Source organism: Electrona antarctica (genome assembly GCF_951216825.1).
Source record: "Electrona antarctica genome assembly, chromosome: 16".
Lineage (NCBI taxonomy): Eukaryota > Metazoa > Chordata > Actinopteri > Myctophiformes > Myctophidae > Electrona > Electrona antarctica.
Window position 1 is genome coordinate 33477156 of NC_136797.1, and position 23980 is coordinate 33501135.

Consider the following 23980-nt stretch of genomic DNA (forward strand, 5'->3'; position numbering starts at 1 on the left):
TGCATCCATGGAGAGACAGGTCATTTCTTTCCGAAGGAGTGTCCATGGGTCTGGTCGTGTCGAGGAAGATCATCACTACGGATGCCAGTATGACTGGGTGGGGCGCCACCCACGAGGGCAGAACTGCCAGGGGAGTGTGGGGCGACGAACTGAGGACCGCCCACATCAACTATCTAGAGCTGATGGCAGTATGGTTAGCCGTACGACACTTCGAACCCCTCATCAAGGATTGTCACGTCCTGGTCAGGACGGACAATACGACGACCATGTGCTACGTCAACAAGCAAGGGGGACTACGATCCCGCCTGCTGCATGCACTAGCACAAGACCTGACTCTGTGGTGCGACACACATTTGAGGTCAATCAGAGCCTCCCACGTCCCGGGGATACTGAACAGGGGAGCGGATCTTCTGTCCAGAGGGAGGTGCCACTATGCGGACTGGTCCCTACACGACGCGGTGGCAGCTCAGCTCTGGGACAGGTTCGGCCGTCCACAAGTGGACCTGTTCGCCTCGGGGGAGAACGCGAAATGCCCGGAGTTCTTCTCCATAGCGGGACAGGAGTCTCTGGGCCTAGACGCGCTAGCGCACGTCTGGCCCGGAAGTCTGCTGTACGCGTTCCCTCCCATTTCCCTGATATCTCCAGTCCTGGAGAGAGTGAGAACCCAGGGCCTAGCGGTAATACTGATAGCTCCAGGGTGGGGCTCTTGGAGGTCGGAGATATCACCTCTCCTCTACGACCATCCGTGGCAGCTCCCGCTGCGCAGGGATCTGCTGACGCAAGCGAAGGGGGAAATCTTCCATCCACGGCCGGAAGACCTGGATCTATGGGCTTGGCCCGTGAGAGGATGAACCTTGACGCGGAAGGCCTGCCGCAGAGTGTCATCGACACTATACAGAGTGCGAGAGCTCGGTCAACCAGGGAGGCCTACGACGGGAGGTGGCGTGCGTTTGAGAAATGGTGTCTACAGACGCAGGCGGTGCCTTTTCAGGCATCTGTGAAAGTGATTCTGTCTTTCCTTCAGAGTCTGATGGACAAGGGCCTGTCTTACAACTCCCTGAAGGTCTACCTGGCGGCTATTTCGGCCTGCCATGTTGGATTCGGGAATGGCACTGTCTGGGTGCACCCTCTAGTGCGTCGGTATATGGCTGGTGCGATGCGCCTCCTCCAGGTACCGAAGTCTATGGTTCCTTCGTGGGACCTCGCGCTGGTTTTGGACTCCTTGTCTCGACCGCCATTCGAGCCATTGGCGTCAGTGGGGCTGCAGTTTTTGTCGTTGAAAACGGCGCTACTGCTGGCGTTGGTGACTGCTAAACGGGTCGGTGACATTCACGCTTTTTCAGTGAGCGAGGAGTGCACACGTTTTTCCGTGGACAGGACGAGGGTGGTCATTACGACCAACCCGGCTTTTGTGCCTAAGAACCAGTTGACCACCTGTATACCGGTGGACCTGGTGGAATTCTGTCCTCCTCCTTTTTCCTCGGCAGAGGATGAGAGGAGGCATACTCTGTGCCCTGTACGGGTTTTACGAACTTACATGGACAGGACGGCGGCACACAGGAAGACAACTCAGTTGTTTGTGTCCTGGGCCCCCAAGACCTTGGGGAAGGCAGTATCCAAGGTGAGGATCTCACAATGGATAGTGGAAGCCATAGAACGATCTTACTCGGCCAGGGGTTTGCAGCCTCCCATAAGGTTGAAGGCGCACTCCACGAGGGGTATGGCGACGTCCTGGGCTCTCTCCAGGGGAGTGTCTATCCAGGAGGTGTGTACGGCTGCGAGCTGGGCATCCTCCTCGACGTTTGCCAATTTTTACAGATTGGATGTGACGGCTGCGCCAGTGGCGCATGCTGTCCTCAGCGTGGCTTCAAAGTAAGGTTTGGATCTGTCGGGCCTCTGAGTGGAGTGGCCCTGGGTCCGAGGTTCCTTCCTTTTTCCGCCGGCTTTTTGAGCCGGGTGGTTTTTCGCTCCCGTCACCCTACAGGCAGAGGTCGGGACCCGTGAGTCTAGACTTTGTGGTGGCAAGAAGGGAGTGTATCGGGTCTTCATAGCGAGCTTCCTCGTGCAGTTTAGTTTAAATTAACTATAGGTTACGAAGGTAACCCTGGTTAATTAAATAAACAAGCGAGGAAGCTCGCCAAAACGCCCTTCTTGTAGGCAATGCCTCATGAGAAGGTTCCACATGTTTGAAGTGGGGACTAATTGGTTTATTGGCACCTTTATCACCTTTACCTGGGGGGGTGGTCAAGGTGCACCTTAGTCCCAGACCCAGCCAATGGATTGCCTGTGAGTGTATTAGAATGCTTCTGTGATCACGTCAGAAGACGCAATCTTCATAGCGAGCTTCCTCGCTTGTTTATTTAATTAACCAGGGTTACCTTCGTAACCTATAGTTTACACCACTCAAAAAAAGCAGAACGATTGCTGCACATGCTGAATCATTGTGTCTCCCCCTCCCCCCCCACCAGGCATTGCTGCTGGCCCAGTCCTGTGCTTCACTCCCCTACTTCCCACACGTCATGGAGCTGATGGTGCACGTGGTGCTGGAGGAGGAGGCCACGTCACGGGAGCCCATTCCTGACCCGCTGCTGCCCACCGTGGCCAAGTTCATCACCGAGTTCCCACTGTTCCTCCAGACCATTGTGCATTGCGCGAGGAAGACTGAGTATGCACTGTGGAACTACCTGTTTGCAGCTGTGGGGAACCCCAAGGACCTTTTTGAGGAGTGTCTCATGGCTCAGGATCTGGATACAGCTGCCTCCTATCTGATTATACTGCAGGTGAGGTTCTGGAGTAAACGCCACGTGTATGCAGCTGTAAGCCCAACACTGTCACCTAAAACTGGACAGTATACAACACTCCACATGAAGGTAACAAGCGGAGATATAAACACATTATATTAAACCATATCATATCCTATATTTAAATTGGCATAATAAGGCGGGCCAGCGGATCACATCGTTACGCTCACGTCACCATGACTCTTCCATAACCATACAAGGAGTTTCCAATGCAGCTAAATATTGCAAAAAGTATAAAACAAAGACAAACAAAAAGAGTGGTTGGCAACATAAGCCACAGATACTCAGACACAAGCGCTCTTCTTCACACCTCAGCCCCTAGGTGTCACCCTGTAGAAACTACATCTACACTATAGCTAATCAATAGGCATCCGGAATGGGAGCAGGTTGCCATTGTTTATTGTTTGTTCTCCATCTGCCTTTGTAGAATATGGAGGTGCCAGCAGTGAGCAGACAACACGCCACACTGCTCTTCAACACAGCCCTGGAGCAGGGCAAGTGGGACCTCTGTCGGCATATGATCCGATTCCTCAAGGCCATTGGCTCAGGGGAGATGGATACTCCGCCCCCAACGCCCACCACTCAGGTGACCTTCAGGTTTTCTAAAAGATGCAGCTTTTTTCTTTTCTTTCTACTTGTTTATTGAACTTTGTGAATATCTACCATTGAGCTCATGGAAAAGTAATGAGGAATGAACCAGTCACAGAAACAAGCTTTTGTCATAGATCTTCCGAGTTCTGATTGGTCAGTTATTGATTTGCCTATGAAAGCCCTATGTACTCTTGAACACCATAGACCTTTGCATGAACATAGTTGAGCTTGGTGTCTCTGTTTCCAGGAACCCAGTTCAACAGGAGGATTTGAGTTCTTCAGAAACCGCAGCATCAGCCTGTCCCAGTCAGCTGACTCCATTGCATCTGGCATCCTGCAGAAGACCTTCAGTATGCCCAGTGGACCCTCTGCTAAAAAGTATGTGTATTGTCTACACTTCCCTTTCACACCATGGAGGCCCAGGGCGGAGATCTCCGTCAAGTTCAAGGTCATGGTCAAGTGCCCAAACCGGAGATTGATAAATAGGACGGAGATTAATGATATCAAAACCGATCGCATCGCTCCACAGCCTAGGAGCGCTTGCCATCGAAAATGTTCCCTGCCTGTTTAGCGGACGAAAACGAAAATCTTAAAAAATCTAAATCATCCCGTCTAATTATGAAAAAAGGTCCTGTGTTAGACGGCGCTCCGCGGTCCAGTCGCTAGTCTCGATAGATTTATTCTTACCTCCCGTTGTTGTCGATCGACTCTAGAGTGGTGTGGCTATTGTTAGCTGCTACACAGACATTCACAACAACTTCCGGTGCGCCGGTAAAAGTGGTCCGGGCGCTATAAATGATGGGCACATGGATTAAATGGATTAAATAGGTCCGGGCAAGCAAGGTGTTTACAGGTGCTGTGTATGCCATCCCACTTTTATTTACTTCTTGCTGATAGCAAGAAGTGGTTAAGGTGCGTACCTCATCCCTAACAGCTAGTCCCCCGAGTTCAATTCCCAGGCCTTGCGCACCGTTGCTGCATGTCACTCTGGTCCCTGTCTTTCCACTGTTCGAATCGAATCGAATGAAGACAGAAAAGCCCCCAAACATACCTTTTCATACCATTACATTTTATGCTCAAATAATGACCGGACTATATAACAGTCTAGCCCTACAATGAATTATGATCTATTTCTAGAAATGTTTATAGAATAAATATCATTCCCTGCATAATTATTCCAAAGACAACTTGTAGGTCACCTCTGACCTACACCAAGTCCAAACAACTTGTTAATCCATCTGATTATTCTTTCCTGGATTGAAGAATGTGCACATCCTCCTATTGCGTTAACACAAGAAGTGTTCCACCATATTATTAATTTCTCTCTCTCTCTCTCTCCTCTGTAGTCGAGAGGTGGAGTGTGCAGAGAACATGTACATTGACCTGATGCTATGGCGTCATGCGCGCCACCTCCTGGAGCAGGTGCGCCTCCGTGACCTGGGCTGCTTCTCTGCACAGCTGGGCTTCGAGCTGATCGGATGGCTGTGTCGCGAGAGGAACCGCGTGGCCCGCATTGAGGACTTTGTCATGGCGTTGAAAATGCTGCACAAGGACTTCCTGTGGCCCTTCCCTGTCCTCCCTGCTGGCAGCCTGAGCTCACCTCTGAGGAATGGTCGATGTCGTACATGTAAGATTGGATAATACAAATAATAAACTATTTCATATAGCACCATTTAAAACAGTTGTGTGTGGGGAAACAGGAGTGTGTGGGAAACCAGTTGCAAACTGAGGTTTTGGGAGTGTCTTCATATCGACACTAATGTTTTTTAAATTGCTAATTGCATACCCGTATGTCTTCTTGCTGTCCTTCCTCAGTATTGAGTACACGGCTGCTGAAGTCCCAGTCAGCTGACAGCCTGTTGAACAGCGACATGGACACCGCTCCTCCCCAGGAGCCCCCCAGGAGCCACACCTGGCTAGATGGCCTGAGCTCCAGGCCTAAAGAGACAGACGCTGCTTCCTCAGCTCACTCTCATCACCATCATGCACCACAGACACAAGATGCCTTCCTCTCTCCACTCACCAACAAAGGTAACATGACTTCAATTTACTTACTGTAACAATAGCCCGGCCGATATTTTGTGGAATTTTCCAATCGATTTGAGAAACCGTAAGAGCTCATGAAATTTTGATTCTCAAAAATCAGAATCGCTAGGCCAGCGGACGCCCCCCGTAGGGTCTCTCTTATCTTATTTACAGGCTATACAGCTGTATAACCAAGGGGGGGTCTCTATGAGCAGGTAATGGAAGGTTGAAACCGGGACACATCAGCTACATAATTGCCAATACCGATTTTGTAAAGAAAAGTCAAATATTGGCCGATATATGGGAAGCAAAACGCTCTTTTTTTTATTGTTTTACAAATCCAGCATTTGATGACCCTGCTCTCCTTGCAGTGGAGGAGTACAGCATTGGCTCGGCTACAGACCTGACAGAGACCAGTTCAGTCGTGGACGGTGATTGGACCATGGTGGATGAAAACACCTCTACCCTGAGCCTCAGCCAGGCCGAGCTGGAGCACATCTCCATGGAGCTGGCCAACAAGGGTCCACACAAGTCCCAGGTGCAGCTCAGGTGAGAAAACCAACAGCAAGCTTCACTTGTCGGGTTAATCAGTGATTAAATGATGTGAAGACTATGGAGCTATTTCAGGCAGACAACTCAAATCAGCACTAACACCTGATCGGGTGATCAGTCACATGCAGACTTTCTGTTTGAGCGGGTTATTTAAACCTGCCCCACTGCTCATTCAGCTGCTCTACTATGTTGCTGCTAAATCTATCTTCCTGTGTTTGACCTTGTACAGCACTTTGGTTGACCCCTGCCTTGGTCATTGTGTAAATGTGCTTTATAAATAAAGTTTGAGTTGCGTTGGGTTGCTGCTGCTTTGTGTATAGCTTTATAAAGGTTTTAGAGCTTCCACTGCCACCCTATCATCCACCTGGTCTTGCTATTTCCTTCCTTGGATTATACTAATGGAAAGTAAGGAGAAGGGCCTTCTCCTTACTTCAAATGACTTACTTAAAATAGTCAGTGATCCTAAAAGCATCTCAGTTGTAACTTAAGTCTACCGAAGTTCTGTAAGAGTGTGCTCACATTTTTTATTTATATATATATATATATATATATATATGCTCAAGAAATCAAGGAGCATTTCATTGACAAAATCAATCACCACCGTGTCTTAGTAAAAGTGATCTGTGGACATGGTTATGGCACATACCAAATGGGCGCAAAATGACCTATTTGAGTGCCCGTTTCAATTCCCAGCTGGCCGGGCAATTTTGCTGTGAATAACTTGGGTTGTGAGTGACTAGACATTTGATAAATGATGCTCACTGTTTTTCTTCATGCCCTTAGGTACCTGCTTCATGTTTTCATGGAGGCAGGCTGTCTGGAGTGGTGTGTGGTGATTGGCCTCATACTGCGGGAGGCTAGCATCATCAAGCAGGTGATTGGCTTCTTGGACAGCCCTGAAGTTCCCCCAGAAACGGTTCAGAGTATTCGTAGTGGCTTATCAGCTGTTGATGTATGGGCCTCCACTGACTGGTAGGTTTAGTTAAACACTGTACATTATATTACCTCCTTCCATTTTGTGTCTTTCTCTTATATTCATTCTGTATATATTCACTCCTTCATCTTTTCTCTCTGTCTCTTATATTCTGTACTTTTACACTTGATGGTATGTATGTCTAGAAATTGTATAAAGTACAATTTAGGGAAAGTTTTTACATTTGTTGGTGAGTTTTTTCACTAATTTTGATGGTGCCATTATACCTGTAGTTGCTAACTGGCAATCAATATTGTGTTTCAGAAATAGTCATAAGTGTATTCATTATTTCATAGTTTGCAAATTGCTCATCCATCAAAGAAATATCGCTTTCATAGCCCTAATTGTATAGACATAAAGTGGAATGCTGCATAGATTATTTTCCTGAAAGTGTTGAATATGTTGTCCTTTTTGAGTGGTGTAAACCACTCCTACAACTGGCTTTTGTGTGCAGAAAAAAATGAGCATGGTTGCTATGTTCAAAATAATTTCTGACGTAATGAAATCACACCCGGGTGAACAGGGTGAACGTAGCAACCGTGGTCATTTTTTCTGCACAAAAAAAGCCAGTTGTGAAATCACATCCGGGTGTGATTTCATTACGTCAGACATGATTTCATTACGTCAGACAGACCTTACACCACTCAGTTCACACGGGTGTGATTTTTTTAATACAACAAACCTAAAATATTAGTGATGAACAGAATGGCTTGGCACAGTAAAGCGTTATTCATAGTCTGATTTATCGGTGGTGAGGTGACCACCGCAACTACAACATGACGTCACAGAGCCGCGGTGAAGAGCAAACCACCGCTCTCCCCAGCCCTTCTCTCTGTTACTCACCACCGCTCCACGTTATTACAGCTCCGGTGGTCACCTCACCACCGGAGCGGTGGTCACCTCACCACCGAAAATCCAGACTATGAATAGACCTTAACACTACAGTTCACTTTGTGTCTCCAGCCTGGGTTACAAGCCCTTCCTTAACCTGATCCGGCCTCAACTACAGCAGCTGATGGAGGCGGCTGCTGAGCAGGTTCAGCCGGAGGCCTTTCAACCCACCAGTCAAACTTCGAAACTGGGTGGCCCTGAGGGTCTCGGGGGCCCTGCCTTACCCCGGGCTGAGGACACTCCCATGGGCCTGTCTCTGCCCTCCCATGAGCCCCCCGGCGGCTTCCCCAGACCCCCCTCTGAGGACTGCCCCCCAGAGGAAACGGAGGAGCAGGGGGAGGAGGAGGGAGCCTATGATTGCACCTTGTCCTGAAACCCTGTTACTGAACTCTGGATACTGGAGGGGGAGGAGGAGGGTTCAAGCAGTGGATGACTGGAGAGAGAGAGAGAGAGAGAGAGAGAGGGGGGGGGGTGTGTGTGTGTTTGTATGTATGTATGTGTGTTGTATGTGCATGATTCATATCAAGTAGCTCTCATGCAGGTTCTTACTTTAATCAGTATTATCCACTCTTCAGACCCCTCATCATGTAGGTAGGCTTCTGTGTAGACTAGAGCCACTGTGGCCACTTATTCACCATCAGCAACAACAAACTGGCAGACTGCCAACCCAGGACATTGATTTGTTTTAAGCAGTTGTCACTTTTCAAAAACACCTGGACGTGCATGTGTGCGTTCCTGTGTGGTGGACTGCAATTTGTCTGTTTGGAGACTAGCACAACAACACAGACAGACATCTGATACATGCATGTCCAGATGTATCTGGACACCTTGAGATAAATATTGCAGTTCAGGCATGAATCGCTATTGTGCCCCCTGGTGGAGAAAAACAGCATAAGGAAGGAATCTGTTCAATAGCAAGACTTTTGAGTCGATCTCATGGCACTAGTCTATGCTAAACCGCTAATCCTAGGGTCAAACAAAGTTCTAGTCATCAACATTTTTGTGGATGCACTGAAGTGTGTCTGAGCCTGTGTGTATGTGTACGTTTGAGTGCAAGAGCTGTCTCATGCTTTTATACCTCATAAATTCTAAATATTTTGTGATATAATAATCATACAGTCATAATGTAAGGGGGTACCAGTTAGCATTATTGTGTGTGTGTGTGTGTGTGTGTGTGTGTGTGTGTGTGTGTGTGTGTGTGTGTGTGTGTGTGTGTGTGTGTGTGTGTGTGTGTGTGTGTGTGTGTGTGTGTGTGTGTGTGTGTGTGTGTGTGTGTGTGTGTGTGTGTGTGTGTGTGTGCATACATACATTTTTTTTAATTATATTCATATTGAGGTCCCCTTAAAAACATGGTATCTAATGGTATTAAATATCTGTAATGGTGAGACTGAGAGAGGATGGCCATAAGCTTTGGAGAAAGTTTCCTTTGGAAATCTATTAAAAGTATAAGCAAGCCAAGTTTATTTGTATAGCACATTTCAACAAGGCAATTCAAAGCGCTTTACACAAAATATCACTAAGACACAGAGCATTAAGACAGTCTATAGGCAAGTTTCTGACCACTAAGAAATACTTCTCCGCTTATGTGTGTGTGTACCTGCCGAGGGTATAAAAAGCCTCAACCAAACTGACTGGTGTTAACTGTTAAGTGTTAAGAATATATCTGCTGAACTCACACGAGCATATTATGCACATGGTTTTGGCCCATCAAAGAAAGTACTATCGTAGTACTATTGAAGGTTTTGAAAACCACCCTCTAAGTTGACCAAATATTTTGATAAGACTTCTAATAAACTTTAACATTCACACACATACAATTTTATTTTTGACATCTCAATGGTTTCTAACCCAGATACACTATTGGCTGCGATTAAATTGTATGGTATTATTAAAGTTACTTATATTATTCAATGTTAAATATTATGACTCCATTGCATAGAGAATTTGACTGTATGCACACTTGAAAGTAGTGTTAAAAATGCCACATTTCAGTATATCTTATTATTGCCTTGGCAGTAATTGCACGGCTATTGTGCATGGACTAGTTCCTACACAATGACCTTGAATGAGATAAAGACTTGCATCTTGCGTTTTACATTACCACTTGCAGGCTACAGTACCATACATATCAAAACATTGAATCACATAAGACAATGATCACGATGACTTAGGATGATTCCTAGTTGATACAAGTCTCTTGTTTGTCTGTGTGTTTAGAATTTGACTTTGTATGCCACATATGTATTGAGTTTGTCAGCTATTTGTGTTGGTGGCTATGCTCACATGGAGTTGAGAATTATCATAATTGTCTTCATATTACTATTATTTATTGCTATTATAGTTGAGTGATAATTACTGATATATGTTGATGTTTTATTTTCCCCCAGTTTGTTTTTATTGGCTGTCTGATAAAGTAGTCCAAACTCCAAACGTTCCCCTTCCAGTTATCATCTATAATGGCTCTCTGTCAAAAGCACAACAACGCTTTCCAATTAAGTGCACCAGTGTTATATTGTGCAATGCATTGAAATGTTACTCTCGGCTTTATTTAATTTTTTTGCTGTTTTTTGTTTTGTTTTTCTCCCCTAACAGTATTCCATGTATTTGCTGTCACTTTTTTATGATTGACCAAAACATATTTTCAACAGAATTACTGCTCGCTTGTTGGGGCATGGCAGATGGTTAGGGTGTGTAACTGCTGTTTTGGTTTTATTTGATTCCTACTTATATTAAACTTATGCTATAGTTAGGCTGCACTTTTAAAACAATATTCACTAGTTAGGACAGGTTAAAATGACTATACAGCACAGTATTGCTGTTGCTAATGTACTGTTACCATACAGTGCTCCCAAGTTTAGTTGATTATTTTAGTTTCTCCCTAGTTTAAGTAGGCATCAGCTTACAATCTTGACTTTTAACAAGCCTACAAATGAACTAGGCTACTACTCTGCTATTAGGTTTACTTTACTTAAAAACAGAACCAAAGACTTTTGATCAGAGGCCTTCTGTTTTAGCTGGTGGTTTGGACAGATTCCCTGTATGCAGAGGTACAACATAATCTCCTCAAGCTCCCCACTAACGGAAACATAACCATTTGATCCTCAAAGCCAGTACAGACATTATACGCGACACAATTTCCTACGGAAATGATTATAACAGATTTATTTTTATTTTTATTTCGCTTCTGCGTGGGTGAGGAGCAGTTTGTTAGGCACGTCTCTCTCTAGGCCAAAGTCAAACTAGTGGTACTCTGGTCTCACAAACGCTATGAGGCCTCAAGTATCTGAGGTGGAGAATGCTCCCTTCCTCCTACGTATTGTACAGTTTAAAAGTATTGCCTATTTTCTGACTCGGAATAAATATTTATTCCAGTGTCAGGAATGGCAGACATCCTCAATGCAGTGTAAAGATACTTTCTTGTACAGTTGCCTTTTCTACTCATGTTTGGTTTTCTATTTCATTTTCCTGTACATGAAGAACAATAAATTATTTTTAAAAACAGTAAAGGCTATTAGCTTACTTGATTTGTTTTATTGAACAGATTCTATTCATCAAACTTGAAATTTAAACTAACTTAAATCATTTTCTTTCTTACATGCACAATGCTAATTCTTATTAAGAATTACACAAGTTCCTGTTTTTACGCCATGGTGTTAAATGTAATTATTAATTTAATAATAACGAGCACAAAGTAATAGTGTTGTGCGAAAGCCTGAAAATCCTAAGTGACGTTTGAGCTAAAATGTAAAAAAAATAATAATCAATTCCTTGATTACTTAACTCTCATTCTATTCACTAGATGTCACTAGAGACGGACTCAAAGCTCGACAGACGCACAGGTCGGGTACCACTGAGTTCTACTCAACATGGGCACTGGTTCTCAACATGGGGTCGCCGCCGGTCACGGGACCCCAGGGGTCACTCACTAGCACTAGTCAGGCTATACCTAGTAATTATTGCTATTTAGGAAACAAATGGACCTTACTGTGGTCTGTAAATTCGAGTGTACAACTAACCACCTCTACCATTTGTAAACTCGCAGTTGAATTGACAGGTTTTTACAGTCTATTTGGATCTCAGGAAATAGTATAACATTGGGCCCCAATGTTATACTATTTCCTGAGATCCAAATGAGGAATGTCAAATACGGTCCTTGACATAGAAAATGGTTGAAAATCACAAATGTATGTATACCTGATGTATGCCTACGCAGGTAACTAAGATGCATACATTTGGAAAGCATTACAAAAAATGTGCGCTGGCCCTTTAATTGCAAATTATACTTAAATGTTGTTTCGCGAGATTTGCTTGGCGCCGTGACCCCATGTGAGAGAGAGAGCCTTCTACCCCTGCAGAGGAAAGAAACCAAACGCAATGGAGCACTGAACACAATCTCATCATTTTGCCCTTTACCCAGAAACTCATCTTATTCATTTAGAAAGAAAGAAAAAAAACGAAATCGCTTGTTATTTATTTCGAGCGTTACAAGGGCGGGCGTAACTAACGATGTGGATTCAAATTCGTACCATAGACGGGAAGGAGACGCGGACCATTGAGGATCTTTCTAGATTGACTAAAATTGAGACTCTACGTTTGAAAATACAAGCCATTTTCAACGTGAACCCAGAGCAACAGCGGCTGTTCTATCGAGGGAAGCAGGTAAAAAATGCATTTCTGGTCCGTATGTCGATGCAATATTCGGAGTTATTACGGCTTTGCAGGATTTGGTGCCAAAGTGCCAGTGGTCTCATCGTTCCCGACACAAGCTTCCTGTTTTGATAGGAATTCGCCAATAGTTCTTGCGCAAGAGCTGCTGGGGGACACCGCGTGCCAGAGAACCCACTAAATAATAATGTCATGTCTGTCACTTGTAACTTAGTTTATATTAGACCTACGTTGTTGCAGTTAACTAGACCTAGACCATGCAACAATGTGTCACGGCCATGGACATGTTTGTTTACATTATCAAGAAGAACAGAACATCGCCCTCTATGTCAAAACAATATAACGTACAGTGCATAATAATAACCCATACAATTTAACGCAATCAGACGGGCATTGCTCTGTGCCTTGTCATACTAATATTGCATTATTGGCCCAACATTATTGCTAGTGTTGCCTACAGGGCGATGTTTGTGTCTCACGGTCTCACCGCGGCTCTTGAATATATAGGCCCTCTCTGCCACTGACCTTCTGTGTGGATCATTGGATTGGATGATACATGAAGACAAGTAGCAGGGAATGCGTAGCTCCACGTGCCCTGCCATGAAAGCAAGTGCAGTAATGTTTACACCAGCGTGCTGCTGCCTGCCCCCCCCCCCCCCCCCCCCCCCACACACACACACACACTTTGTACAGTATTTATTATTACGTTATTAACAGATATTGGACAAGCACATGGAAGTGCAGTTGTACAATACAAGGCTCTGCTGAAAAGATTTATCCAAGAAGCCCTATTGCTTGTTTCAATTGGGGTCATTTTGTACTGATCTTTTACCATTTCCATGCCATCGTTTCCATTATGACAATTAAGTGAAAGTCCATTTGTATTCCCCACTGACCAATATGTCTGTATGTGACACACACACACACACACACACACACACACACACACACACACACACACACACACACACACACACACACACACACACTATGTGCCCAAGTCTTGATAATCTGATCTAAATGATCCGACATGAGTCTTGAGACCTACCCTGCAGTTAAGATTTTGTAATTGGACCACTTGTGCCATTTAGGTGGCAGTTCATTATTTTATTATCTACCGGTATTTGGAATGTCATAATTCATATTACAATGAATAGATATTACCTTACACCGACATTTAATGTCACTAAATGCCAGCAGTTTTTCAGAGACGGTGGTATAAAATCCCCCTTGTGTCTGCTAGAGATACAGAGAGTCTGGTGTTAGACAACTCGTGTATGTGTGTGTGTGTCAGGCAAAACCTCATCTTAACTGTTATTAAATATTAATCTCACTAATAAGTAGATGCCTATTGTAGGAAGGAACCTAGGGTAAGTTCAGCGATAATGTGTGAGAATTTAAATTGAATATTGGTCAGCCATGACTCAACCAGTGAGGCAGGCCCCCGTATACAGTAGCTGAGCTTACATGATCTCTGCTGCTCTCACATACTAAATCACATTGTTCTTGTCCTAAAATTATATAAATATTATTGACTGAGGAATTCCTTCAGCTACTCTACGATCCACCCTTTATTAATTGCCTAATCTTGGCTTCCTGTTGTGTAATTAAACGATACTTAAGCATGTAATTCTGCATTAGGCATGTAATGGACCATCATTTTCTGCTGTTGTGCACTGTTCAGTTGAAACTTAAGATCAAAATACTGTGGGGAAACACAAAAGAACTTGCATGCTTTCAAGGAAAAGCAAATTCTGTTAAAGCCTAAAAAATATGGTGAAATTACAGATTTTAAGAATTTAGTTATGTAATAGATAAGGATGCAGAAATGCTTTTGGCATTTTTAAAGCTTAAAGGCAAGCTGCACTATGTAACTTTCCCCTTCTCCCCTGGATTTGAACCTGTTTCCTGCTCAATTGTTGACATCTTTACCATTTTAGCTAATGGGGCCTTGCTGCTTGCTCAGGGGATGTACTGACAGACAAGACTGCACTTTTCATTTCATTTTTTTCCTCGCTCAAAGATCATAGCCCATAGTATTTAGGAATATAATGCCTTTTGTATTCTTTCTGTATATCAGCAAATGTAAAATGGACATTGAGGGAAATTAAGATTTAAAAAAAATTACGCTTATCAACTAACCGGTTAATTGATCGATAAGGTTATCTGATCAAAACGTATCAATTATGAATTAATGACTTAATCGATCATTCCCATCCCTACTTGGTGAGAACAGTATTGGGTATCCACACTGATTCCATCATCCCAAAGCTCTTACATATATATATATATATATATATAACTTAAAAAAATGCAAAATGTACTTTGTTGTCATATGACAAGTAAAAACAAGTTTGTCCCAGAAATTGAATTTTACTTGCACTCATACAGAAACTGAGCCAATACATTGGCTATAATGCTTCACATTATATCATGAACACCACATGCCAATAAGTGGCTTCACATTGCTTCCAATGCTGAGTTTGTAAATCCTCCATCTTGCAGGAAAATAAGTACCGTAAACAGGGTGGATTGGGGGGGATTTCCACATGTTAAGTAATGCATGAACTGAACCATTGACACACTGCATGCACTAGCTAGCGCTCTTCTTAAGCATACTGAACTGGTGGCCTTACCGCCATGTAGGATATCGTTTTTTTTTAAGCAGAACCCACTATATGATTCCCTTTCAAAATGGCGTCTTATTTTCCCCTCCAGCTCACAGCGCATGCAGTCCGACTATTAGTATTTCATAGTTCTGAATGCACTTGGATCTGAAAAGGAACTGGCACAGGCACACACGTCTTGACTTTATTCTTTATTTTGATGGTCTTACCCGTATGTGTCCTACCCATTGGGTTTCTGTTAGAAATCACCATCTCATACAAAACATGCAAACGTGCTTAACCCATTCAGGCCTGACGTCGAAATTTAAAAAAAAAAGTTTTCTAAATCATGACAATTTTCGGAAAGATTTGAGGCACATTTTAACGATTTTTCAAAAATAGCAGACCTACAAGTTCATAGCGCGCCACTCGGTGGCGCGCTATGAGCTTGTAGATCTGCTATTTTTCAATAGCTAAATTATAACAATGTTTAAAACACCAAAACGGGTTCCCGCCCCAAAATGGGTTAATGGTTAATGTGGTTAAACGCTAACGTGACATGGATGCGTTCCAGGTATCAATGGATTAAACTGCTGTACAACATTCTACTCAGTCAGCATTGAGCACACTTCCTGGTTTTTAATTGTCTACTTTTAAATCGAGCCCCCTGTCGATTAGGCAGTTACAGGCTCATTAAATAAGGTGGTTGTCAGACATGTACTTGAGTTCAGAATGGAGCAACCTACAGTATATTATGTCTTTTAGATGGGCTATTTTCCTATGCTACTGTAGTAGTTGCGTCCCAATGTCTGGGAATCTTCTGTAGATGCAGAATAAACGCCAACCATCCGGGCCTTGCTTAAACACATTCTTTAATTATAGATTGATTGTTGTCATGATGTGATAATATTTATTAGAACAAATATCTGCAAGCTCCAGTATTTAGGCCAGTTCACTATGTTTTCTTCATCAGAGCACCCATCATCATAGCATAGGTCTATGACTTAATCTGAGCTTATTTTTCAGTGTGTTTATTTGCCCTATTTGCAGTTACTACTTTGTCCTGCACCTGGATCCAGTGTGTACAACAGTAAATATCAGAAACTAGTAACAATATGTTTGTTTCGGCTATTAATTTATATCTGACATGATTAAATAAGTCATGCAGTTGTTTAATATAAATTTGACATCTGCAGCTGCTAGTTTAAATCTTTGTTTTAAAAATGCACTACATTTGCTGTCATCGAGGTTTGTTCACCTCGATAGCAGGTTGTCACTGATAACCTTGTCCCATTGGCTACTGTAAACTGCAATCAATGTCCTGCCCTAGCCTAGCTTACTGTTTTACCGGAATCATGTGATATGTAGAATGAAAATAAGATAATTTCTGGCCGTGTCATGAGGTCTTTAACCTTAGTGTCCCTATTCTGGGCCGGGTGAACATTCTGTGAAAATAACAGATCTACAAGCTCACATTGCAACAAGGGATGGGAATTATCGATTAATACATGAATTGATACATTTTGATAAGCTTATCGATCGATTAACCGGTTAGTTGATAAGCAGCGTTTTTGTAAAAAATAGAAATCTGAGAATCTTAATTTCCCTCAATGTCTAAATCTACATTTTGCTGATACACAGAAATAATAAAAAAGGCATATTATATTCCTTAATAAAATATATATTTGACCATTGACGATATAGGGCCAAGCAATGGCATATTTGTAAGTGTGTTCCTCGGCCACACACACGTGCGCGAAGACAGCTTTACATTCACAGAAAACCACCCAATGATAGAACCACAGACTTTTCGAATAATTATGATTTAATTATTAACTGTTAATCGATTAATCGCTGTTAAGAAATTAGTCAATTTAACTATTAACTATTAACATCCCTAATTGCAACATGTGAACTTTTGATGGCTATTTTTAGGTTTTAGTGTGTAGAGCAAAAAAACAGGAGGGGGGCATATTATAGAGCCTTGCGTGACTCCAGTCAATTAAGTACAGAAAGTTTAAAGAGGCTAAAAGACCATACCATTATTGTCTATTCACAGCTTTGTCAGAGCTGCCAACCCTCACACAATCGACGTGAAAGTCACGCAAATGAAATGACGCTCTTCACACACACACACCTCATCCAATTTCTCACTGTCAAATCATCTCACATGGAAAACTGCGTCACCTCATGCACCTCAGACATCCACTTCCGTCCACCCTATAGAATCCGCCCCTATAGTGTTCGCCCCCTTTCTGCGGTCTGCATCTGAACTCTGTTGGCTATTGGGTATTTGAGTGACACAGTGAATGACATTATTGTTTCTTAAGTAGTCCCTGAATCTAACTAAAAACAGAAATGATAGGTGTGTCTTGCTGCCTGTAGAGGGATGGTGTGTGCATGTATGCATATCATTGCACAGCAGCGTAATTCCATTGATCATTTACAGTTTGATTGATTTCCCCAGAATTGCAGAGAGGATCAACATGGATCTTAATATAAATGTTCTATTACACATCCAAAATATTAGCTGCCTGTGCGTCCCCTGGAATTTCCTCTGTCCTGTCAAGATTATCTAACATATAATTAAGGGAATGTCTGAATGTCTCTGTACAAAACACTGCCGCTGCTATTCACTGACTGCACCAATGGTTCTGGATTTCCACACAGATTTCCATTACATTGTGTGGAGGTCTTAACGAGGCCCTTTTTCACTTTATCAAACTGTAGCGTCCAATGTCCGATTGTCCGTTGTGTTAAACCACGCATAGTTATTTGTGCAGCCGTGCTTTGCAGCCGGTGAAAACTAGAGTTCTCAACAGGCCCGAAAATCCATATATGGACCTGACCTGTTCTGACATTCCATATGTTGATCTGACCTCATCGCACCCTGTACACTCAAGGTGTGTGTGTGTGTGTGTGTGTGTGTGTGTGTGTGTGTGTGTGTGTGTGTGTGTGTGTGTGTGTGTGTGTGTGTGTGTGTGTGTGTGTGTGTGTGTGTGTGTGTGTGTGTGTGTGTGTGTGTGTGTGTGTGTGTGTGTGTGTGTGTGTGTGTGTGTGTGTGTGTGTGTGTGTGTGTGTGTGTGTGTGTGTGTGTGACGTCCGCTGACGTGTCGTGTATGCAAGTGTGTGTGTCAGACCACATGAGCCAGCCAGTACAAATAACATAACTCTATGGCAACGACCGCGCACTGTGTGTGTGACGTCTGTGAGTCCGAGGAATACACAGATCCCCTCCCCCACGGAATGCCTCGTGGACCACCTTCCTAATAAAAATCACACCCGTGTGAAGTGAGGGGCGCTCTAATTATTGACCTTATACCAACCTTGAAACATACCGTAGTTACGTCACCAAGAATGGTGGTCCCTTATTGGCCAAGGGTTTCCACCGACATACCGACAGCTGACACATATGACGTAAATTCTCCATTCATTGTCAATGACATTTAATGTTTGTGTTAAGACAGAATCTACACCAGCTGTTTATAGGAGGGCCTAGCGCCCCTCAATTATTTGCCCATCAGAACTTCCCAAGCTCATCCCTTAACACAATCAGTGCCGGGATTCCTTCAAAATAGAAGCTCTGGGGTGCCAGAAAGACGTGGCCGGAGAAATATTTTGCTAGCTTACCTTGCTCTCGATTTCATACGTGTACACTACACACGTCCAATGCATCCCTCGATTGGATTACTTAGGACGTGTGGCCATGTCGGATGGACGGAAGTGGTTAAAGGCGAATTCCGGACAAGCCATTTTTTGAGTGCTATGTCCAGCTTTTAGTGTGCGTGTAACACAAACTTTGTCCTAACACAAACATGAAATGCCATTGATAATGAATGGCCAGTTATTTTTTTTTTTGTAAGATATATTTTTGGGCTTTTATTGGATAGTGTACACGTATGGTGACATGAAATGGGGGGTGACACGCGGCAAAGGTCGTCGGGATCGGGAGTCGAACCCGCGACACGCCATCAGGCTGGCTTAGCAGCCTAGGTGCCCGGATCGCTACACTAGCCGCCCAGGCCATGAATGGTCAGTTTTGAGTGTTTGTATAAACACAAACATTAAAAGCTGGACATGGGATGTGATTGGCCGGAATGAGAGGCTGTATGATGATAAGAGCGCCCCTCACTGCTCCGTTTTGAACAAAATGCCACAAATCATGAATACATTGTGTGCTTTCTGTGAAATGTTGCATGCACATTCCCACTAGGACATGGAAAAAATGCCACAAATCAGCCTCATTGTGGTGCTGTAACTGGACTATTCGTGTTTGTACCTATAACTGCAATCTGTGTAAGACGTTGTATGCACTCTCTCTAGAGGCTAAGGAAAAACCTTTGACCTGTATTTTTCATATCTGCTCTTTATAGCGCCACCAGGAGGTCGACTTATGTAAAACAATTTTTTTTATATTACTCCTGATTTATCCAAATTTCACGCAAATCGGTTCACACACACATGATCTCTATAGTCATGTGATCAAGACGGGTCTGTTCGATTTCTCACATTCCATCCTGATTGGCTAAGATTGACTTCCAAAGTTTTCACGAGTGGTCCGTTTTGTACAAAATGCCGCAAATCATGAACGCAGCGTCCGATTGCGTCCGACTAGGCTGAGGAAGAAATGCCACTTGACATTTTTCAATAAACGCTCCTATCCTGGTGGAGACCTGTGCCCCGAGGGGCACTATTTCTAGTTTAAATGTGTTTTTAGCCAGGTGTAACTTGGCTATACTGTCGATGTTGAGACTAGTGAGGACCTGGTGGTGTCAGTGGACACTTTTTCATGATTGGTTGCCTCTAGTACCTCTAAGCCAATTAGTAAGGGCATTTTATCAGGTATTTGACCAATCTGGGAACTAAATCGTTACCAAGAAATGTCTTCACCAATGTGTTTCTAAAGGTGTCTAATAACATATACTAAAAGTTTGAAATTCAACTCCCGTGGGAAATTGAGTTATTAGCATAATATGTGACCATACCCTTAACATCCTATATAAGGCAAAAAATGTGACATATGAAACTAAAGGGTTTTCATGATTCTGAATCCATTCCAAGCATTAGTTTTGCACAAAAAACACTCATTGGGCTAAATTAGGCCATATCCACTTGACCAAATGTGCTGACCTCATCACGTTTGTGAGGCCGTTTTCCCCCCAAGGAGTGTTTTTTGTGCAAAACTAATGCTTGGAATGGATTCAGAATCATGAAAACCCCCTAGTTTCATATGTCACATGCTACTTAAAGAATGATGAAATTTTGACTTTTTTGCCTTATATAGGATGTTATGGGTATGGTCACATATTATGCTAATAACTCAATTTCCCACGGGAGTTGAATTTCAAACTTTTAGTACATTACGTTATTAGACACCTTTAGAAACACATTGGTGAAGAAATGTCTTGGTAACGATTTAGTTCCCAGATTTTCATAGATTTCTCTTACTAAATGGGAGATAAAACCCATAGTCTGAACACTGCAACGTGAAGCCGTATCCTCTAAGCCAATGGGAGATAAAACCCATAGTGAGCTTGCTGCACCTGGCAGTTATGACTCGAGTCATTCTTGTTTCTTTATAATAGCCCCCATCCCCAAATGTTATACAGTAAATTAGTTAGAAATTGTCTTTCACAGTTGGTCTGTTCAGTGATATTCTAACAATTAGTTATTCCTAGATGAGAAATCTAATGGGCTGAAGAGTAGTTTTCTAATTAGTAAAAATATTTGTAATGATGATTTATATTCCAGTTGAATGCCTTGAAAGCCCACATTGATTTAAGATTTTCACTGTAATTGTGCTATAATACTGTCCACACAGACATGTCCAATGTTTCTACACAAGATGTGAAAAAGCATTTAACACATTAATGTATAACATTAATGTGAAAAAGCATTTAACACATAAAGTATAACATTACCTGTTTGGCCGGTTGTTGAATATCATATAGCTTCTTCTTACCTACAGTACTACGAAGCAGTAAAACATGGCAGTGAGGAGATTTGTGCTTATTTCGACCCAGGCATGTAGCTGATTGTAATTGGGTTGGCAAAGACTGGTGGGAGAACTCGGATATGGTGTATGGGTTTTCATTCAAGGCTTGAAATATGTTGTTTCGGACACTTGGGTGACAGATTTCCTTTTTCATTTGTGTGTGTCTATATCTCTTTGTCTAATTTCAAAGTACTTAATGGAGAGCTTGTTCACTGCAGTGCCCACCAACTATATGTTGCTCTGTTCAGGATTCATAGTACTATTGGTTTGTCTGTATGCCTGTTTGCGTTGGTCCCTAATGCAGCTGCACAGAATCCCGACAAAGCGCGACAATGCATGAGATGGATTTTTATACTGCACACTGTGCACAGTCGGGCAGATGGCCAAACACTCAGCCGGTTAGTCAGTCAGACAGGCGCGCAAACAGACAGACAGACATGCAGGTGACTATAGCAACCACTGCATGGCTGTTTTCGTGCAACTGCAATTTCACGAGACTATTAAAAATGGAGAGGGATGGTGAAATTGCACTCCCTCCGTAGCACTCTGCCACTGTGCATCTAGTATCTACACGTACCACTCTTTGCCATCTTCCTTATATTGTAGTAGAAGCGCAGTGAGGGAACGGCTGCCATTCTTGTCTCTCCAACACAATGGGGTTGTGGAGTTGAGGTCTAAAGTGAATAGCGCCTGTAATGTGCTGCTGCCGTGTCTACCATAATCTGGGTTTCCACAGCAGTAGCCTAGCCGCCTGCTTACAGTAAATGTTAAAGCGATGCGCAGAAATAAAAAATAATAATAAAATAGGATACTAATGGACATTTGTGATGACGGTTTTTCTTTTTTCGGGGAGGATATTTTTCCGAGTGTAGTCATTTTCTGACACCAAACATGACTGTGATGATAATGCACTGTTTTTCACCGTTCGAAAGCCAGAGTGAGGGCTGCGAAGACAGAGATGGCGTGTATATGCCGCCTTCGGGTTCCTTGGGGTGGGAAAGGGTGTTAAAGCGCTGTTATACTTAGTTGCACGGCGGTGTCGCGCAATGGCGATCTACAAGCTCCCAACGCGTTGAGTTGCAGCATGTTGTGAGCTTGTAGATCGGCAATTTTCGGCGTGCAACCAAGTATAAATCAAGCCTTGGAGAATAAGAGGGGTGGGGGGTTTCTCTTCGTTGGTTGTCATAGCAACCTGGTCACCCCCCCCCACACACACACACCATCTCCTTTCCTATCACATTTTATTCATTTTATTTATTTATTTATTTGATCGAAAATTGCAGTGGATGGGGAGTGGAGGTAAAGCCAGGATTGAATTCCATCCACCGTTGTGGTTCTGTTTGCTTGAGACCGTTTTTCACTCATTGCCCTTATTTGTATGCTGCAGACATGTCCGTTTTTTCCTATGGATTTGGAATGTAAGAGGTTGCAATGCAATTTATTAATAGGATGACATTATGGCCTAACAGTCAGGTTTTGTCATTTTGAACAGTTTATGGCCTAGGCATAATCACTTTGAAGTTTCAGTCTTATCGTCTTTAATTCAACATTCAGTGCTATCAATTATTGTTGTTTTCTTTCACAGCGATCAGCAGCACAGTGGAATAATGTCTATCTATTGTGTTCTTTGTTTGTCCTTGACAAGCATTCGTCCAAGGGCACTCGGCAACCCAGTGGTGTTCATTTGATACCACACAGATATCCGTTCGGAAGGAAATTAGGAAATCGGCAAAGAATATTGTGTATGTGTACGTTATCATTGCATTTGTCCGCATTAAATTGTATGTTTGCGTGTCTGTGCATCAGTGCATTGATGCTCATTCATGTCTGTCTTTTGTTCTAGATGGAAGATGGCCAGACACTTTTTGACTACAGTGTGGGCCTCAATGACATCGTCCAGCTGCTGATTCGCTCCCAGTCCGACCCTCCTGACGGCCCCGCCTCCAAAGACACTAGGGGTGTGGCCTGTATTTCAGCTCCTCCCCCTGGCTTTGGGATTGCGGGACAAAACCAACCCGCACCGGTGGCGGTGTCCGCTGTGGTCATGGCTAGTTCTACAAACACAAACAACATTGCTACCGTCAACAGCCAGAGCAGCAGCAGCGTCACCACCAGTAACACAGTGGAGCCAGACCCCAGTGCTTCCAAAAACTGCAACAGTAACAATATTGTGTCCAAGTCCTCCAGCCCAGCACAAGACACCCAGCCATCCACATCCGGCAAGACGACAACATTGACTAATCCTGGCATAGGGATTTACAAGGTGAGAATGGGTGCATGCATACTATAGTGTTACATTTGTGGAACCATTTTGGAATAGCCCTAATTTGTCAAAAAAGTGCCAGAGATCCCAGATACTGGGTTATTTCCCAGCTGGTGTCTTATTCGGGACAAGACTGTTTATATTCTCTTTTAGTTTTTTCTACTGAGACTACAAAGCGGTTAACTCCTCTGAGAAGAATGACTTACACTATACACATTGTTATGTGCAGAACTTGTCACCATAGTTCCCTTATCACATTTGTCCAGTGGTGCTGGGGCGACATTCTAAAGCCTAAACCGCTTGTGCCTCTCGCCTACAACAACTGCAGGCTATGTTTTGCACCAATAAAGTATAGTATTTGACCGCGTCAGAGGCCCGCCGTCTCAAGCGAACCTGAGCCATGTGAGACACCACCGAGCGAGCTAAAGCGAGTTGCGGTGCCGAACTTTACGAAGTTCGATTGAGCCGACTCAGCACCGTTCGAGTTGCGTCCCGATAGGCACAGAATCGTAAACTAGAAATGCACTCTGTCGAGATGCCAACTTGCGCCTTGCACACTAGAGCGTGCCATGACGTGCGCTCACCACTGCCAGAGTCCTAGAGCTCTGCTGTCTGTCT

At 43.5% G+C, this 23980-nt stretch overlaps 2 protein-coding genes across 4 annotated transcripts in view; both read left to right on the top strand.

Moving 5' to 3' along the window:
• The window catches only part of ric1 (RIC1 homolog, RAB6A GEF complex partner 1), a 57431-nt gene extending 46099 nt beyond the window's left edge, over positions 1 to 11332 (top strand). Inside the window, exons 20-27 of one of the 2 annotated variants that reach the window (XM_079524353.1) lie at positions 2469 to 2780; positions 3229 to 3387; positions 3640 to 3770; positions 4739 to 5019; positions 5208 to 5423; positions 5762 to 5966; positions 6753 to 6941; positions 7906 to 11332. In XM_079524353.1, the coding sequence (XP_079380479.1) occupies positions 2469 to 2780; positions 3229 to 3387; positions 3640 to 3770; positions 4739 to 5019; positions 5208 to 5423; positions 5762 to 5966; positions 6753 to 6941; positions 7906 to 8206 (1794 nt within the window). In that variant the 3' untranslated portion in view covers positions 8207 to 11332. The remainder of the gene's footprint in view (positions 1 to 2468; positions 2781 to 3228; positions 3388 to 3639; positions 3771 to 4738; positions 5020 to 5207; positions 5424 to 5761; positions 5967 to 6752; positions 6942 to 7905) is intronic. The other variant, XM_079524354.1, reaches the window with a different exon arrangement.
• An 867-nt stretch (positions 11333 to 12199) lies between these two features.
• The window catches only part of uhrf2 (ubiquitin like with PHD and ring finger domains 2), a 44575-nt gene continuing 32794 nt past the window's right edge, over positions 12200 to 23980 (top strand). For both annotated transcript variants that reach the window (XM_079525126.1, XM_079525127.1), the window contains exons 1-2: positions 12200 to 12492; positions 22943 to 23362. In XM_079525126.1, coding sequence (XP_079381252.1) covers positions 12340 to 12492; positions 22943 to 23362 — 573 coding nt within the window. In that variant the 5' untranslated portion in view covers positions 12200 to 12339. The remainder of the gene's footprint in view (positions 12493 to 22942; positions 23363 to 23980) is intronic.